At 39.7% G+C, this 19,995-nt stretch overlaps 1 protein-coding gene across 1 annotated transcript in view; it reads right to left on the bottom strand.

Annotated features, from left to right (window-relative positions):
* atrnl1b (attractin-like 1b) overlaps window positions 1–19,995 on the bottom strand; it is a 68,984-nt gene that overhangs the window by 47,722 nt on the left and 1,267 nt on the right. Inside the window, exons 2-17 of the mRNA XM_040135136.1 lie at window positions 15,895–15,978; window positions 14,638–14,751; window positions 14,070–14,198; window positions 13,412–13,620; window positions 11,609–11,783; window positions 10,553–10,640; window positions 9,942–10,203; window positions 8,893–9,076; window positions 8,602–8,756; window positions 8,051–8,135; window positions 7,288–7,502; window positions 6,742–6,860; window positions 6,229–6,361; window positions 4,872–5,059; window positions 4,004–4,217; window positions 3,654–3,845 (exon numbers count right to left, since the gene is read on the bottom strand). Of these exons, the coding sequence (XP_039991070.1) occupies window positions 3,654–3,845; window positions 4,004–4,217; window positions 4,872–5,059; window positions 6,229–6,361; window positions 6,742–6,860; window positions 7,288–7,502; window positions 8,051–8,135; window positions 8,602–8,756; window positions 8,893–9,076; window positions 9,942–10,203; window positions 10,553–10,640; window positions 11,609–11,783; window positions 13,412–13,620; window positions 14,070–14,198; window positions 14,638–14,751; window positions 15,895–15,978 (2,546 nt within the window). The remainder of the gene's footprint in view (window positions 1–3,653; window positions 3,846–4,003; window positions 4,218–4,871; window positions 5,060–6,228; window positions 6,362–6,741; window positions 6,861–7,287; window positions 7,503–8,050; window positions 8,136–8,601; window positions 8,757–8,892; window positions 9,077–9,941; window positions 10,204–10,552; window positions 10,641–11,608; window positions 11,784–13,411; window positions 13,621–14,069; window positions 14,199–14,637; window positions 14,752–15,894; window positions 15,979–19,995) is intronic.

Genomic DNA, 19,995 nt, shown 5'->3' with positions numbered 1-19,995 from the left:
CAGAATAAGTGTGGTTCCATCCAGTGTAAACAGTTTTCACCAGACAAGCAAATATAACCGGCATGCCTGGCCCAGGTTCCCCGTGACAGCCCTGACAAGTCTGAATTTATTTATGGAAGCTTTCAAGGCCATTTTAACATGTAAATGAGTTTAAATTCAAATCTGTTTGCAGCTGTAAATTATATCAAAATATGACTTTTGAGGTCAAACTACAAGATCAGCTTTGATAAGATCAATTTATTGTACATCCCACTGCATGTCTCTTGTGGTTATATTTACTTTTTATCTATCTGTGTCTGCAGGGTGTTTCAGCGCTTACAAAAGTACTTGGCTGGATTGCACCAAGACCACAAATATTATTTATCAAAATGAAGACCTTACCACTTCAATATCTGGCTTATCATTTCTGAGAGCAATGTGAGCAAAATCATTTTTTTTCTGTGACTTGTTATCTCTTTTAATGCACCCAGCAATCAACAGATGACAGTTGCTGCTTTAGATCAACAAGTATCCACCATGTGGACTCTGCACAGAAGAGGCAGCCAAGCCAGGCCAGCATCTGAAAATACGTTGGAATCTAGTTCTTAAAGACCAAAGCGTACTTGTGAATATTGTGATGGATGAGATTTGGTATGATGACACTGCAGTACTTACTAATGGTTCATTTGCAATAAACTCACCATTAAAGCAACTAATCAACCAATAACAAGGGGCTGCCCTAATTTTAACAACTGTCTCCAGGCGAGGGCTGCAACTAATGACTAGTTTTCAAAATAAGTTAATCTGCCCATTATTTTTCTATAGAATGTCAGAAAATTGTGAAAATTGACCTCTATAAATTCCCAGAGCCCAGGGTGACATATTCAAATTGCTTAGTTTTGTTCCAGCAACAGTCAAAAACCAGAGATTAATTTTACTGTCATGTACCATGTGACAACAGAAGGCGGTAAATCCTCACATTTAAAGAACTGAAAAACTGTAAATGTTTGGCATTTTTGCTCTTAAAAATGACCCCAAAAAAATTAATTAACAGAGAAGTTGCCAGTTATTCAATTTTAAATCGAACAATTGTTTTAAGCTCTACTCACATGCTCAACAGCATTATGTGCAGAACCTGAAAAAGTGGAGGTGGTGTAGGGAGCATACAAGCAAGTTCTAATATAAAAGATTACATCAAGGACCAAGGAAATGCTCTGAGGTAAAGGGAAAGCCAACGTGACAGCATATGTTTAAAATTCTGTCTGAAGTAAATGCAGCTTCAGGGGATTTACTTTTTTTGACCCCTTCCTGATGAAACAAATGGACAGTGTGTTCATGGCACAGATGACCGTGTGTCTGGTTTGGATGTTTGATCTGGCAAGATATGGCTACACAGAAGCTGAAGATGTATTTTGGATTATTAATTACACGACAGAAAGAAAATATTAGATCAAAGCCATAAATAAAGTTAACAAACTACTACTCACTATTCTAGCATCTCACAAGTAAAAACCTCAGATGTGCAAAATTAGATTACTCTCTACTGAGAGCAACAAATACAACACTCACAGTCATCAGTCACAGTCTGCCCTTTCAAGGGCAGACTGTGATACAGAGGTAGTGATACAGAGTATTTTATCCTAAGTCTGTGTTTTTAATTGCATTTATGCAGTGTACTCAGCTTAAAGCACACATCGCTAATGCACTGATAATGAGGAGGAATGTTCTACTAGGTGAGATAATTCAGGACAGAAGTGGCGATTGAAAGTTTGAGAGTTAGTGTGAAGGAGCAAAGTTAGACAGAACAAACCGAAAGTGAAGAAAATACAGAGGGAATGTTTAGGACAACCTTCTCTGTCCTTCATGCCTTAAGGGAAAACTTACTGAAATGCCTCTGTACTACCCAGCACCAGCAGACACAGAGAATTTGAGACTGTACCCGTGGGCTCCCTAAATTTGTTGCTCACTAAACTGATCAGAGAATGTTTTTACGATCTGACACACCTGCACGTATATTTCATACATCACGCAGAAACAGCAGCATCGACCTGAACAACTACACTGACCTTCAGATAAAGGAGCTCTCTGATCGACTTAACAATGTGCAGTGAAAATATGGTTAACAGTTTCACCTCTGTGCTAGCCCATGTTAACTTTGGGACATGATGATTCAGAGAATAGTGGAAGCAGCTGTGTTTTGTTCATGTTTATCTATCGTACCATGATGGCTAACAGCTTTATTATTATTGCTGCCCTCCTCTTCATTGATTTAACACGTAATATTATATGATGACTGAATTGATGAAATAAAATTATTCAAATTAACTTATTTTCGCAAAAAGACCTTTCATGTACTATTGTGTGCTACAGTGAGCTGTGCTGGACGAAATGGCTACAAATTGTACAGTAGGAGAGTTTGTGAGAATCCAATGTTTGTGCTTGTTTTTAAAGGGAGTTTTGCTCTCTAAAGCAGCGTTTTCCAAGCTTTTTAGGCTCGTAACCCTTTAAAGCAAAGTAAACTCAACACACGACCCCTTATCAAATTTTACAATTTTCTATGAGCTGTGAGCGTTTCAAATAAGGCTAGATGAAATGGCCAAAAAATAAAATCTGGCCTGGGGCTTATTCCAATTTTAATAGATTTTTATCCCTGCAAGACTCACACGTTTGAAACATCTGTTTTTTTAGCACTTAATGTGCATTACAGTTGAGCAAAAATCATAATAAAGACCCGAACTGCTTGCAAAGCTAGCGTCATCTCACCACTTGTATCGAGGGCAGCAAAAACAGACTTTAAGTGGAGTTGTATACTGCTGAGTATTTTCATTGATTGTTTTACAGTTATTAATTTCATGAACTTTGTAATGCTATGAGGAATCTGTTAATGCAATAGAAGCCAAGTTTATTCTAAAAGGTAGTATATTTTACAATTAAGTTGATCATTAGATTTATTTAGTTAAAGCACTGCCTCCTGCTCTGCGTTTATTTCTGACATTAATTTAAAGAAGGCTTTGGTCTATTATTATTTATAATGTGTAAATGTGCATAATGAATGCATAAGTGGGATGTAAAAAATTCATCTTAGACATTTGTATTCACCATATAACTGCACTGTGGGTAGTCAATTTTGCAGCACGAAAGGCTCGTCCTTGAGTTGCACTGCCTCAACACTTTAGGGGTTCCAGTGGACTTAAAACATACAGGAGTTTCTATTCAAACATTCATATTTATAGTACCATATGTACAGGTATTCCCATTATGCTCTCCTCTCAGTCACGGAGTATTTGTAGCCATCTCTGAAACTGTTCTGTGATGCATGACTGTTTTTAAACTACTTAACGGCAGCTAATGGTAAAAAGTCCATCTGCAGCTTGGTCAATAGGGAAATGTAACAGTTGGGGCGACTATATGCGAGAGTAATTGGCCATTACGAACCAAAAACAGCTTCCAAAGCCAATCACAGGAAACTAATACCATTTTCCCTCTGACACAAACACCTTCCACTTTAAGCTGTTTTCCTGCCTTAACCTTCTTTCTCTCTGTGATGAATATTGACTGCTTACAGAAGCCAATCTGGGAGCCAATCTGGGAAAGCTTAGTGCCAGCCACCTTAATGCCAGACTATAGACTTCAAAGAAGCCTCATCTAGATTACATTCAGTGAAAGACACTTACCCACACAATCTCCAGTCTGCCACTCCAGACACTGGCCATAGGGAAAAGAGATGACATAGGCAGTGGAGTCGACACAGCGCTGCGCACTGCCGCACCACATACACTCCATGGCCTGGCTGGTACAGTTAGCACAGTTGGTGTGCAGTGAGCAAGGCTTCTTACAGGATGGACGGGTACTCTGATTGGGGTTTCCTGCAAAGGATATGACAAAAGGAACAGGAAGAAATAAAAAAGGAAGGACGGTGATTTTTTTTTTTTTTAACAAATCACGTTGTATGTCCCGTATAATGTGAAAATCTTCCCAAAGAAATAACATATTCATGTAGTATATGCATGCTGGTGTCTCTCACCAGTAGCTTTTTCACAAATGAGGCCATGGGCAGTGGCAGTGCATGGATTGGCTCTCAGGCCTGAAACCTGGGGCTCCTCCAGGTAGGCACAGAAACCAGAGTCACTGGGCTCGCCGGGCAGCCAGCGCAGGCTGCTGTTGGTGAAGGGGGTCATGTCCTCCCAACCCCAGTACGACACGTTGATTTTCCTCAGGCCGACCCAGGGAGACAGCCGCTGCGGAGACACGACAAAAAGCTAAACACACCAAGGCCTGAGAAGCCACTGGATATTCAAATGTTAGATAATCTTTTTAACTCTGCCCCCCTTTCTGCTCAATCGAGCTATTCAAGAAATGTGTGGCTACTGCATTTACACCTGGGAACCAAGGATACCATTAAAACTCTAATGAAAATAGGGGACACACGCATTTTGAAACTACATCACAGATTTCCCTTAACTTGTTGATATATTTGCGCTTTTTAGTATGGAATAGAAAACTTAAAATTTGGAGAGCGATTCTGAAGTTATACTCTGATCCAAGTTAAAACTAAAAGCAAACCAGACTCTGCAGTGAGTGCCTTAGATACTGTAAGTGCTTATGATTTGGCCGTGGTTTGTTATTAAGATACACAGAAGAAACTGTAAATAACAAAATGTTACTATGGCAAAACAAAGTAAAACAAAACTAAGTGAGGTGTTATTATCACAGTCTGACTCATCAAGTGCAGTACCTCAAAAACAAGACTACGTAGAGTCTGGCATTGCTGTCTACTTATAATTGCGTCATAGTCAATAACAAACCATATACTTTGTGGCACTGCCAGTTGAAAACAATCTAATGAAATTACTTTTTAAATAAATTGAATCTCTTTATTTATTTATGTTTACCTTGTCTTGTTGCTGGAGCTTCTTGAGCTCTTCAAGTACAAAGTCCACTTGTTTGGAGGTGGTGAGTGAGGCGATGTTTCCATTGAGGTTCTTGCAGTAGTGTTGGGCGTTGTCATAACTCTCACGGCTGGAGTTGATCCTCAGGCAGGCCTCCCCCACCTGGCTCCAACCCTCACTGCACTGTTGAGCTGGAAGGAAGATGTAGTATGACGACAAGAGGGCGACACTGGGCCAAAATATGTTGGATGTTATTGAAAACATAGGTCTACTCTCCCCCAGCCTTTGTAAGTGAAACTACCTAGACAGGACTGGGACTTACAGGAACTTTTATTAAAAAAAAAAAATTAAAAAAAGGGATCAATAAAATCAGAACATTAGTTAAATACTGCTCAACAGGGGGTACCATGCCCCACGAAAAAAAAGACGTCAAGTATAGAGCACGGGCTAGTCAGCAGATTGCAGGAAGTCTGCTTTCTCCCAAACCACAAGCGACTAATGATTTAGTAGGTTACTCTATATGTACGTATGTGTGGATGTCACAGATTTAGCAGGAGTGTAATCTGCCCTTATTTGCCTTAGCAAGATGGAGTGATCCGGAAGCAAAATTGCCTGTTACTTACTACTTCTCATAAAAATATGGTGGATGCTCATTCAGATGTATGCATTTGGGGGTGCGAATCATGCAGTCGCTGCATGATTCGCAGAGGCATCAGACACACACATGCGCACACAGATATGATTTGCAGCTCCCACTGCTGCAACGAGCCCTTAGGTGACAAGGCTTCATGAACTGCAAATTGTGGATAAAGTGACAGCACCATTTCTTCAGATTCAGCCAGAGTCAACATTTGGGAGGAGGGAATAGAGGATGAGAGGTAAACTAAACACACTGCCAGACCTGATAAACACCATCAGGATGACATCTTGAGGTACATCTCTGAATAAAAGAAGCTGTGTGTTAATATGATGTATAGGGGTAAAAGAAAAAAACTCCTCTTTGTAAATCATCCTTAACCTCTACTGAAATTACTTAAAGTATTTTATCATGACATTTCTTAAGTTGGGCAAATAAACCAAATCCTGATAGCAAAAAAAAAAATCAATGAATATTTGTTCAAATATTCCCTTTGAATCTGAAGGACAGTGGTGCCATTCATTACAGTGAACACAACATCATCTCACAACGTAAGTGACTGTTGTGTGTTATGAAGTGCTCACTCGCATCAATTTCTAACATACTTACTGAAAACCTGACCCTCTGGTCGCGCATGTTCGAGAAATGAATACAAAGCATTCAATAATAAAGCGCGTGTCCGTGTGTATGGGAATGGGCTTGTAGTTCCATTGTCGTTCTTACCAGGCAGAGCATGGCACTCTGGCTGATTCTGGTCCCACTGACAGTTGAGATTCAGCGAACAGCTCTTGCAGTTGGCAAGCTTGCTGCACACCTGCTCGTTCCGCACTGGACACTCAGTGAAGTTCTTCACGTTCTACAGTGAGAGGGGAGAGAACAGAAAAAGACGGGAGGGCGGTTAACAGAAGCTTTAAATTTAAGATGGGTTAGAAGGTGTTGTCATTTGTTCAGTCAATGTACATAGTAAAAAACAGAGTCCTCTTTGTCCTATGATACAATGGATTTCTCTACAACGGGCAACATGCTGTGAGGACAGTATGGAGTGCTAGTATCACTATGTAAATAATAATAATAGCACGTTATAATCCCAATATCCCCTCTTCACAAAATCTTGATGGGTGTAAATGTTTGTGCGCGCATGTGTCTGAGTGATTCTCAGACTCTGTCTGAGTGAGGGTTTCAGGGAGCGAAACACAAGGCCAGAAGCTCTCTGATGCCCCCTGTTGGGCCACTCACCAGTGTACAGTTGCTGGAGGCAGAGATGCACTTCTTGTCATCACACCACTGGCATCCGTTGGTGTTGGCTGTACAGCTAGCGCAGTCTGAGAACCGGTAGCACCGCTCGTCCACTGTGACTACAAAGAGATGCCGAGAGGAAAAACAGAGTGAAAGAACGAGTGTTTGTGTTTGCATTTGGTGCAAACAGGTTTTGTATTTCTTTTTAAGTGGTTCTTTAGATATAGAAAACTTGTGAAAAATACAGTTACTTTGTAACTCTCAATTTGAAAGTAATTAGGTGACAGCTTTAACTTAAAAGAAGGGACATCCTGTTTGTGTAACAAAGAATTTATCACTAAAACAACATTGGCAGTTATTTAGATTCACTGAGACGACATCTCTGTGATCTGACGGAGGGTTGAAGAAGAGCAGATAGCCTGGAAAATTTTAATTTCTGCACTTAAAGTGGACCAGCAGTCATTCTTTAGCAGATCTGGAAAGGAGGAATGAACCAGAAATTAAAGTTTGGATAAGTATGCAGAAAGGTTTGGATGTTTTTCTCACCAGCTTTAGGGGGGCAAAATGGGGCAGGGGTGAGGCTTCCATTAGACATGCTGGGTTCCCAGGGGAGACAGCGGCCTCTGCTCCAGATGCAGCGGACCCCTGGCCCAGCCTTCACACACCCTGCCTCTGCCAAGAAGGCCTGGCAGCTGGGGGGTCGGTAAACAAGCACATCGTTGAGCAGCACACCGGAGAAGCCCCCAAACACATACATGGACCTAGTGAAGAACACACAGGAGAACAGAGGGTATAAATTAAGCTACAACATAAAGATCAACTTGAAAGTTCTATTATCGTATCCTTTGTAGTTTTTAGCTTAATAAAATTCTTCAGAAGGGAAAAATCACTCAGCAAATACATGCAACACATTAATGATAACTACAAAGCAGGTAAGGTGATGTGAGGACTGTGTCTGAAAAGCAGCTACAAAAAAACGTATTAAAACTTTAAATGGATTTGATTTCATTATCACTGCAGTGAACATTTCTTCACCAGTTCTTGCTATAATTTCTAGTCAGATATTGTTAAGATTTTTAAATGTGGACTAACAGAAGTTACTGAAATCGCAGCAAACAAGCTCTCCCAAATTACTGAGAGTACTCAAATTTTAGAATTAAATCAATATACCTCATTCATATTGTCTAAAGCTCAGTGCAGACCACGTGCAGTTGGTGCCCTTGTAGCGTGCATTGGTGCCGCGCTTAGACCCTCTTATGACAAAATTTACAGATGCGGAAAGTATAACACTAGCCTTCAAAAGACTCACCCATTGCTGACCACTGCAGAGTGACCAAAGCGGTTGACATCCCTGTGTAGGTCTGGTTTAGGCAGGACCCTCCACTCATCGCAGGCTGAGGAAAAGAGGAGACCATATGTAACAGAGTGCTTGGTTTGTCTGTGTGCTTACATTAAATTATAAATGTATGTTACACACATAGTTCTGTCATTTATTTTCATTATATCGTCTTTTATAATTATTGATTCTGTTGAGAATAAAGTGGATAATTATGAAGATATAGATGATGATTGTGATGGAGGAAAGAGACCCATAAAACCTCATTAACTCCATTAACAATTTTTTTTTTTTTTTAAATCAACATATACATAGTAGGTACTAAAGCACTTCAAACCACACTTAAAAATTAACTATCTGAAGTACTTTCATGTATAAGATTGTAGTTTTCACAAACTTAAAATGAGATGATGAAGTGACATGAGAGGGTTTTTAAACAAACATTTTTCAAGTTGGATAATAACACCACTAGAGAGGTAATTATTCAAAGTGGGACGTGATGTCAAGAATAATATGAGTCCTACCAATGTCATAGGTAAGGAAGTCAGCAGAGAAACATTTGGCCCCATTGCTGAGTGATGTGTCGTTGTGTGTGTTGCCACCAAAGATGAGCAGGGTGCCGCTGAGGAGCACAGCTGAGTGCAAGTACCGTGGATATCCGCTCTCTCTCAGAATGAACCTGAAACATATGCATGACAAGGGTGTCAAGGACAAGCTAACAAGAAAAACATGTTATGCGGTGTCATACACACAGACTGGAATACATGATGAAAAAAGAAAGCAGAATATGAATGCATGTGTATGTGTTGATTTACCACGTCCGGCTGTTAACGTCATAGCGGTAGAGGTCATCAACAAGGCCGTATTTGTTGGCTGGCAGTGCCTTATAGCCTCCGTGAACATACACACTGCCGCTGGAACTGTCATATGTGCTGCTGTGGCCGTAACCTCCCTGTGGAATGGCTCCCTTGGTCTCAGGCACCAACCACGTGTTGGATCCTGACAAGAAAGCATACGGAGCAGCTTATAGTGCAGAAGAAAAAATGTCCTTCAAATCAAAAAGCTTTTTTTTTTTCCCCAACAAATTATAGGAATCAAATGATAGAAACATTTTAATAATAATCATTTGGAAACAGCTATGCTCTCACGTGCTTAAAATCTTGTAAACAACAGATTGGCAGGAATGGTTACCATTTTTTTTGTTGTGGGCACTTGATACGATTTCTAGGCCTGGATTTTCAGTTTTTTTAAATTGTTACATCTCATTGACAACAGAAAAATATGCCACGGATCTTCTTAGCCTCTAATATGCAAAAATTCAATAGTGAAATTTGTTGTTCTGGCATGTCCTCAATAAACAACGGATTCCAAAGCTCACACACACACACACACACACACACACACACACACACACACACACACACACACACACACACACACACACACACACACACACACACACACACACACACACACACACACACACACACACACACACACACAAACTGAACATAACTGCAAAATTGAAGATACTAAGGATGTCTGTTGGTACTTTCAAACACTTAGAGGCAGTGCTACTCATCAAAAATTTGCTAGGCGTGAAATTATTTCTTTGTTGAATCCTTCTCAATTCAAGTCAGATTCTCTTCAGATCTTAAATTATTTTGCAGATTATTTTATTTTATTTTCTATTTATTTCACCCATACTTCTGTAAATGATGAAAGTCAAGAAGCCATGTTTAAGTTTAAGTTCCAGGTGGACACATTTTCCAACAATGTAACAAGTGTCATGTGATGGGAGACAAAGAGAGTGGGAAACAAACAGTCTAAAATCTAAACTGTCTGAACAAAAGTTGTGACTCACTCAGGTTGTACTCCTGAATGTTGCTGATGTAGCTGTAGATGGGTGAGTAGCCAAAGATGACCAGCATGATGGCCTCGCCACCCTCCAGCAGGACACAGTGGGCCGAGTGTCCCTCCACAGCGTAAATCTGAGCCTGGGCCGGTGGGCCAACCACAGGGTTTCTCCGCTGCCACGTCCGACTGGGCACGTTGAACACCCACAGCTCATCTGTCACATTCCCCCAGCCGGCCTCCAGTTTCCCACCAAACACATAGATCTCATCCTGAGAAGAAGAGGAGAGTTTGGTTTCAGTGTGTTTCAGAATGTAGCCATGTCAACCAAGCATGCAGAGAGGCTGGTGCAGGCTCTAACTAAAGTGAAAGAAGCGCTACAGTTTATGAAAACATAACATGATGTAAAATGTGTCTTTCAAACAAGCTAGTGTTTCGTTTAAATTCTACTTCACATTCAGCTTATTGAGCCACGACCCATAATTTCCCTGCGAAAGCAACGGTTGTGGTTTCCTTTTGTGTGAGCAAGCTTTTTACTGCTTTTTCAACCCATCTAATTCTCCTTCCCTCCTAGTAACAGTTGCGGTTTTGAGGCACACGGTTCTGTTTATGTGTGTTTACCTGGTAGGCAGCGAGTGAGTGGCCGTATCTTGGCACGGGGCCACTATTGATGGGAACTGTGTTCCAGATGCCACTCTCCAGGTTGTAGCTGCAGAGTAAAGCAACAGATCATAACTCACCGTATATATAAAATCTGTACAGAACACAAAATGCATTTAGCTTGTCCCCCTGTTACTTCACATAAATGTATTTATAACTTATGATCAGCTGATTAAATCAAGGCAACCAACAGATAGAAGTTTCCTTCATGCCAAAGGTACCAATTTAGTCTTCCAGTCACAAAAAGGGCCTTTGTTAAGCTAGATGTTTTGCACACTGATTAATACAGAAAAAATGAATGTTTGTAGACATCCACGATAAAATAGGGCACTTAGTCATGTCATCACACTTGATGACATGACACAAGATGATCTGCGGGGTCAGTTTTACTCAGGAGTAATAACACCTGGTGATGAGCAAACACTGAGCAGATGGAGAGAGCTTTTCAAAGCAATGAAGAAGAGAAATGTCAATTAACTCTGAGCCAGGACATGATTGAGGACAGGAGCCAGTTCTGCATTTTACCTGCTGAAGCATCCAGCTACACTAAATACTAAATTCTCAGTTTAGGTAAGTGAATGTTGTACATGTCTACATTCACAAAGCAGACCACACAAGAGTTAGTTGTAATGTTGGGTTGGGTTTTTCTCAAGAGACTTGCGCGACGAAGGCACCAGCTATTGAGCAATTTCTTAATATACTACATGAGAATTGAAAATTGGGACCGGGTCAGGGCTTAATCTGAGCCTGGTGCTTTTGTTGGTGTAAAGAAAAGTCAATACCGTCTATGTACATGTAAGTGGCAACAAAGTTGATGTGTTTGTCTGAAGGGCTTATTTTGGTGTTTGTTGATCTGTAGTACAGTGGACTCAACAAACTACCAAAATACCTCTTATTTTAAAGATAAATTTAAAAACAACATTTTTTTCATTCAAAAACACAAACAGTATAATAAACCGTGAGAATTTCATTTGTTGTAAATATCAAGACCTTGGGACATGCTGTGCTTTGACTCACTTGAGAATCATCTGGAAGGAGCTGTAGTTGAAGGTGTATCCGCCCACCACCCACATGACCTTTTCCTGTACCACGGCCTTATGGGACGCTCTGGCGAGTGATGTGCCAAAGGGCTTGACGCTTGGTAGAACCCAGAAGGACTCAGTTGAAGGTAGAGTTAGAGAGCAGTCTGGGCCTACAAGACAAAAAGAGAAAAAGATATTTCAGCTGAGGGTATGTGTCAAATTAAAAAATGTTACCGTAAGATTTCAGCTCCACATCTCCAAAATAAAGATGATTGATTTTCTCTTCATAGCTGCACTATTTTAGGATAAAGACTAATCTAACTGTCTAATCTCTTTAAGGATGGAATTTTGTAACTGCATCTGACACGTAGCTTCAAACTCGCCACTGAAACTTTGAAGAGCAAACATGCCACTCTCAAACCTAAACAAAAGCATGACCACTCCTTAAACCAAGCATGACAGGCAGGGAGGTGGGAATATGTTAAACCCTGTGAATGGAGGCCATGCTGAAAAACCGCATGTCTCTGCTAATGATTCTGTCAAGTTTCATCATGCGCAAGCATTTACTTCCCTCTAGCTGGAGGCCCATAATAACGCACTGTCACAGGGCTTATCAACGTGTTACTGACCAGCATTATGACACAACACAACACAAAATAACACGAAACAGCTGTTCACACTTGTCTGCTAACACAATCCTCATTACATCTTACTACATAATCACCAGAGTGCACATGGGAAGAGCAACAACAGCCTGTGATTACAAAAGTGTGTAACATATGATTCATGACTCAGTGTTTTGAATGTAGGAAGTTTTGAGAGACTGTGAATTGTTATCTGAGGGATACTTCCCTACAATCTTAGTATTTGTTGTCCAAACATCATTTGTGCTGGAGTTCTATCATTCTTGTCAGTATTTTCTACTTTTCCAGTAATTCCTTTAAATAATCTGGAACACAGATAAAAAAGTTTGTGGTTTCTCTACAAAACCATCTGACAAATGAACACCAGTGAAGACGTGGGATGGTAGAGCAGTAAACCTTCACACATATTTGCTACAATGGTCAGATTCCAACAACTAGATGCATTTTGGATAATGTTCTAAATTAGTAAAATATCTGGCTTCATTAAGTTCTCAGTCTAACAAATGTGTAATCAAATCTCATGAGCTCTCTTTCTTTTTTAGTAAATACAGAGCAATGAGGAAAACATTCTGGTAGTCATTTAGCTAAATAGAAAGGATGTAATCAATCAGGCAAAAAGTTGAGCTGGTTTTTGTTGTCTGAATGCCAATCTCAGAGTTTCAGTTCTTCAATATTCTGTTATTTAAAACAGTTATAATTTAAAATAGTTGAAAGCTGAAACCACAATAGATTTAATGAGGTATATTAATTTGATTGAGCATTTCAAGTTTAATAATCTGGATTTAGATTTAATAGAAGGCCATCAAACCCCAACCATATTTGGGGATTGTGTTCCAGAGTCAGATAACATCTGCTTCCGCTCTGTAATGATGCTGTGATAGCAGTTTTTAAAACTGGAATACTCTGCCATGTGTTCAAATCTTGCTAATGACTACATGCCGGCCTACTATACTGATTATTATTGTTTTCTGGATAGTTTTGTCAATAACTTGTAAAATTCTTCTTGCAAAGCTCATATTGAAATAAGCTGCGTACATATGCAGTTCTGAGCTGTTTGACAAATGTGGTCAAATCCTACCTGTATTTCTACTTGAGCCATTCTAAATGTTAACATTTCTGAGCAACTGGGAGGTCCGGACAAAGACAACTCTTACCTTGCCAGCTCTCATTGCAGACACACAGCTTCTCCCCAGTGAGGTCGCAGTAGCCGTGGTCGGGGCTACCGCAGTTGTTCCTGCAGTAGGGGATATCACAGGCCTCGCCTTTCCAGTACTTGTCACATTCACAGTACACTCTGCTGGCGACCGAGTTCCCAGGGGTGCACTTCCCATGGCCAGAGCAGTTATTGGGACAGGAGTTGATCCTGGACAGAAACAAGTTTTTATTCACCCAACACTGTGTGCACTGTTTAAGCCACACATAGACTTTTACTCGGGCATTGAGGAAGATTAATGAGTATCTTCTAGCTCTTGGCAAAGGTGAGGGGGATAAAAAAAAAAAAAAAAACAACAGATGAAGAACTATTGATCAGGTCAGTGATTGTTGCTGTAGGTTTTAAGTCCTGCAGAAAAGCTCTTGTGCTGGTCTTTTTGTTGCTGAAATGTGGTACGCAGAAACTTGTTACCATCCATCAACAGCTAGGAGAACTAAATGGACCTGGAAAACTGCCCACTATAGTTCAGAATAAATTGGACACATCAGTGAAAACCTGAAAAATGCCTTTAATACAGGTGATGGCCTAAAACGCAACCTCCAAACTAAAAGTATGTTTTGCCTCTGGTTTAAGTTCATATGTAGAGCCTGGATACTTACGAGTAAAATATTTCAAATCCTGTAAGGTTATAGGCAGCATCACTGAAAAAGTGCAGTAGTGCATAGCCTGAAGTTGTCTCAACCTCAGGAACCGTCTCGTTTCCTCGTATCTCTGGCACGATGAGACCACTAAAGACAAGAACAGGAAGTGCCATCACTTTCTCACAACTCACAAGTTAAAGTAACAAAACCATATATCTCAGCTAAATCACAATAACTAGATAAATGCTACATGAAATGAAGAGTAAAATCAACAAGCAAAAAAAAAAAAAAAACCACATCAAACCCATTTGTTAAAAGACATCCATTTATAAATGTTTCAAACAAGCAACACCTGTTTGCTTTCTCTGCTCTCACAAAGCTGCTGATTTAAATTATTCCATGATATATTTTTTCTTTTCAGAAAACACTTCTTGTAATAATTGTTACTGACGTCAGATGTGTGTCACAAGTACACACTTACGTTGTACTGCAATATAAAACATCAATATAGTATCTATCAGTCATCTGTCGTCATTCTGGACATACCTCGGATTAAAATTCACTCTCTCACTTTGGAGTTCCTCACCTGAAAACAGCAACCAGAGGAGCATATATCGAGTCGCCATCATAGACGTACATATGGTCCCAACTACATTCTGTGGCAAAGTGGTTAAATCTTAACCGAAGAACCGCATTTGGACTGCAGGAGGGAAAAACATAACAAAAAATGGTTTAGGTTTCATGGATACACATTTGAGCATCATATAAAACAAAAGTATACTTCTTTCAACAGAGATTCTGATTTAAGTTGGCCAGCTTACAATCCACACTTCATACCAGCATGGTACGATCACAGATATAGGAAAAGATGACTTTCGTCCTTCTTCTACAGAAAGACATGGGGGGAAAAATACTGGAGGAAGTGGGGCTGTTACTGACAGGGAATGGATACTGACCAGGGTTTTCTCTCTCTCTTTCTCTCTCTCTCTTATTAGGCATCAATGCTGAAATCCCTGCTGTACCTGTCAACCTGTCTCTCCCATGCCTGGGAAACTCAGTCTTCCACCAACTAACTCACTGACCAGGAGAGATTTTTGTTGGAGGAGCTTGATTCAGTTCTTTATAACACTAAAGCAGAAATCTACGTTAACTGGGACCCAGCAACCCTCCTGGAGGGAGTGTGGATCATTGCAAGTGGATCATATCCACATATTTTGCTTGTCTCCACGTATTCAACCATTTGGGGAAATGTGGGACGTTTAATGTCTAGGATCCTAGGCCTTAACATTGATTATGTCCTTTTGCTCCCTGTTTCCTGGAGTTACTCCGGAAGGCTTATGTAAAGGTGATGCCTACCCCCTGAAGATTTCAGATGCATGTAAAGAAGCTATCACCAAATGCTGGCTTCAGAGAGATCCCCCTGTGGACCTTTTTAAAGGAACTATCAATTATATATGCTCCATGGAAACGATGACTTACATCCTTCTTCTACAGAAAGACATGGGGGGAAAATACTATAGGAAGAGGGGCTTATACTAACAGGGAACGGATACTGACCAGGGTTTTTCTCTCTGTCTCTCTCTTTTATTAGGCATCAATGCTGAAATCCCTGCGTAATGAACTGTACCTGTCAACCTGTCTCTGAAGTTTGCTGACACCAAGCAAGACCTCATATGTTTGTATATTAAACTTAAAATGTTGTTAAAAATAAAAAGGAAAAAAAAAACAGAGATTGACAAAAACGGCTTGATTTAATTACATCAATCTTTTTGCAGCACATAATTAAATTTGGCTGTGCATGCTCAGCTTCAGCATAACATACTAATTTACAAAAAGTACTTACTAGCCTTCAATGAGCCACGTGCACTTTGTTTTGTACTTGTAATTAATTGGACCATCTGTGAGGTATCCTGAGGGCTCCATCAACCTGAAAAGAAAAAAAAAAAAAAAAAATCACAAAATTCAGACAGTCAGCACAGTAACGTGTTATCTCAGGTGGACAATTTAAAGTCAGGTAACTAAAATACATTTCAAACAAAACAAACGATAGAATCAACAATCTTTGAAATCAGTTTAGAGTTAGGAAAGAAGCATTCTAAGTTAAAACCCCAAAACTGGAAAACATCCTTGGCCACAAATAATTAAATAATTTGTTGCATTGCAGTTGCATTGTAGGGTATCTGTTCTATTATTGCATTGGTAGAGCAGATACGCTACATAATGCAGATGGTTGTATACTGCTTTTTGAAATATCTATGCATCTATTCTTTAAATCCAGTGCAGGGTTTGGCAGAGCTGCCTATCCCTATCCCGGCTAACATTGGTCAAGAGCTGGCATACAACCTCAACGGGGCGCCAGTCTAGACAGCAAACTGTGAAACATTTTTATAATTGCCTCTAGATCAAACTAACTTGCAAATTTCTGACTGTGAAAGGAAACCCATGCAGACTTGGGGAAGATACAAACTTGCTGCGAAGCAAAGGTATCTGTTCTCTCAGATATAGGGTAATTTCTCGGACCATATATGTATATATATATATATATATATATATATATATCTTGGACCATATAAAAATAGTGGGGTATAAGTAGTTGGGCAGACGTCTCTGCCATTCATCAAAAACATTCTCAAACCCTGTTTGAGACATGAAAATCTTTTAAATTTTTTCCTGAGTATTTCCTGGTTTGTATGTCCCTGAAACAGCCCTTTGGCATGAGGGTAACCAAGCAGCGGTCAGACTCTTCATCTGGTGATCAAAATAGTGGAAAATCAATTACATTTTCTAGACTGAAAGCACATTTTGTAGTTCAGAACCTGCAGGCCTGCTGGAAAGCCCTCTGGCTTCTAAATTTTAAGAATCTGCAAGCAAAGAATCTCATTCATAAAGTATGATATAATTTCCAAGAGTATAAACATTAACAAATAACCGCATTTTTTTGAAAAACACCTAGGTCTTTACGTGTTTAAACAATGGCCTACCAACTCTGACAATAACTGATAAAAACCTTTACTTTAATGGCAGCATAAACGGTGTCATTTTTAAATGAGCAAATTTCTCCAGCAAATCCCTGGTACCTAATCTCTGGACTCAGGAGTCCAACTATAGTGTCACACACTGAATTCCACTGCCAGAATTTAAGATAAGAAGACAAAAAGCTCAGGGTCAGTCCCTGCCAACCAAAAGATTCAATCAGCTGCCTCCTGAAAAGCTTCCTCTGCCTCTTTTCTGCCCATGTGCCCAATCAGATAGTGAAAGCAATTTTCAGCATGAAAGACCACAGCAGTGTGTATAACACAAATAGATGACTTTTAAATGGTGATTCATCGCTGTCCCATATCACAAGAAATTAGACTTGTACGTATCCCACCCACAGGACTCTGTGATCACACTCAGAATCAATTGAAAATGATGAGAGGACAGATTACCTGGAAAACATTTTCTCGACACAGTGATACATTTTCTGGCTTGCAACAGTTTGTACTTTGATGAAACCCATTTGGATGGCAAAGGTGAGACAAATAATTCATGAATCCACAAAATGAGTATATGTCAGCTGATAACATTCAGACCTTACTTTTATATGACACCACGGAAAGACAGCACCCTGCTGCTTTTATTTCTGACTTCAGAAGCTTCACATACAGAGCGGTATTGCCTTTTATCTCCCTGACAATTGTTTTGGATGAATAACAGGATATAAGATTACTTTCAGTCCAGAGGTTTTGACAGGATAATGGACTAAAGATGGGTTGTAATGGCATGCATGCAATAATGTTTGATCTTGACGTGTACCTTAAAACCTTTAACCAAGCACTGTTGTGTACTACTCACATTATAAAAACATGTATTATAATAGATTTGCTTGAGGTGTATCTACAGATTGATATTCTTTATGCATTGTCTAGTTACAGTTACTACAGTTAGATTTGTTTATGATAGAAACACCCCGCAGAATGCAGCCAGCACTGAGTTTGACCTGTGTAGACATCCAAGAATGATGAATTTTTCATGTTGCACTTTGGACTTCCCAGGGAAATACTATCTTGTGCTGTCCACATCACTGTGATGTTGCAGTCTATCTATATTTAAAATCAGACAGGACATTTATCTGTGATCAAACTTTCATGACAGGATTTCACACTTGTTATGAGGGAAGCCACAACTGGTATCTTGGTGCAAAACAGCAAGATGTAAATGATTACCTATTAACTTGGGCACATGTTTCTATTTCACTGACTACAGAGACACTAAGAGTTAAGAGTCTCACATTTCAGTAGTTTGTCTCTAAGTGATGGGAGGTGTTTCCCTGACAACATGCTTGATGACAACCTATACAAAACCTCAGACACATCAGGAGCAATGGTAATTACTGTGATCAAGGTACTTCTGCACCGCAAAGTGCACATCAGGTGTACTGAAAGGCCATTAAATGCCCCTGTCAAGAGTCACAATCAAGATTATTATTATTATTATTATTTTTATATAGAAGTCTGAACATTTATTCTGTAGTCACTCGCCATTGTTTCCCTGCCTTCTCCTTTTGTTTTTATCGATTTGCACTAAGTCTTTGCTGCATTGTATCTTTTGGCGGTTTTCCATGTCCATCAACCTGTGCTGATCAACAGGCATTTTCTTCCAATTTAGGAACAACACCCATTAACTCTATCACCACATAAGCTTCAGGGCATATGCAAAATCAACTGCTTGCAGATGCTTCTTCAGTGCCAGTGTCGGCTCCTCTCTCTTGCAAAAGCAAAAGGAATTTATCTGTTTAAGGATTTTATTTGGAATCAATCAGTGAGGAGCGTGGCGGCAGGAGGTAGAGCTGGTCATCAACTAACCAGAAGGTCGGCAGTTCAATCCCTATTTCCGCATGTCGAAGTTTCCTCGAGCAAGATACTGAACCCCAAATTTCCACCGATACGGTCACGAGTGAGTGGTCAATAAGACTAGAAAAGTGCCATATAACTTTTTTACATTTACTTTCTCTTGTGTGTGTGTCACATGAAAACGTAAAATCGGAGAAAATAAGCATCAGGCGTTTGTTTAATAATCGCATATATCTCCGGTGAACATAGATAAATCACAAACTGAGGGACTGAGGGAGGCTACAGACAAAGTGAGAAACTTTCACCAAATGATTGGTTGAATGACCAATTAGTCAACTGACTGAAATTTAATCTGCAACTATCCTGATAATGGATTATTTGTTTAAATCAATTTTGAAGCAAAAAATGCCAAACATTAACTCGTACAACCTTCTTAATTGTGGGAATTTGCTGCTTTTCCTTCTGCGGTACTAAACTGAATCTCTTTGAGTTATATACTCTGTCAGACATTTTGAATAGTCACATTAAGTTTTGAGATATTGCGATGTACGTTTTTTTTCTGACATTTTATTTTCTATTAATCTATTAATTTAGCAGATAATTAATAGAAAACAATGGAAATCGATCATCTTTATTTGCAGCCCTAAGATGAACACGCAACTAAAAATATCAAAATTGTGTTCCGGGTTCCAATTGCTTTGTCTTATTTTGGTTTTCAACCCAACAATTTCCATGCAAAATTTGTTCACCGATAATAAATCCACGGAAATAGGTCCGAAATCTTCTGAGTACTGAGCTCAACAGGTCTGCTGAGGTGGCTAGCTGATTCTAAAATATAGTTTAGTCTTGATCAAAAGTCAGCCTTCTTACTGTGTGTAAATCTGTGCGTTTGAAAGGGTTTTGTTTTTGTCATGCAAGCCTTTTCCCCACTGTAACTGCAAGTCATCTGCCAAAAAGACGGGCGCACTAGAATCTATTTGATGAGTGCCAGTGATCTCTACTGACACTGCTGTTTGATGGAAAACAGCCACCGCTGGATCAGATTTGATCCTGACCCACTTCGGGGGTGGCTCAGACCATTGCTATTCTGAATGTCATGAAAAGTCTGAAAA

Source organism: Xiphias gladius, chromosome 9 (genome assembly GCF_016859285.1).
Source record: "Xiphias gladius isolate SHS-SW01 ecotype Sanya breed wild chromosome 9, ASM1685928v1, whole genome shotgun sequence".
Lineage (NCBI taxonomy): Eukaryota > Metazoa > Chordata > Actinopteri > Istiophoriformes > Xiphiidae > Xiphias > Xiphias gladius.
The sequence above is the reverse complement of the archived record's forward strand: the minus strand, read 5'-3'. Positions and strand labels throughout refer to the sequence as shown.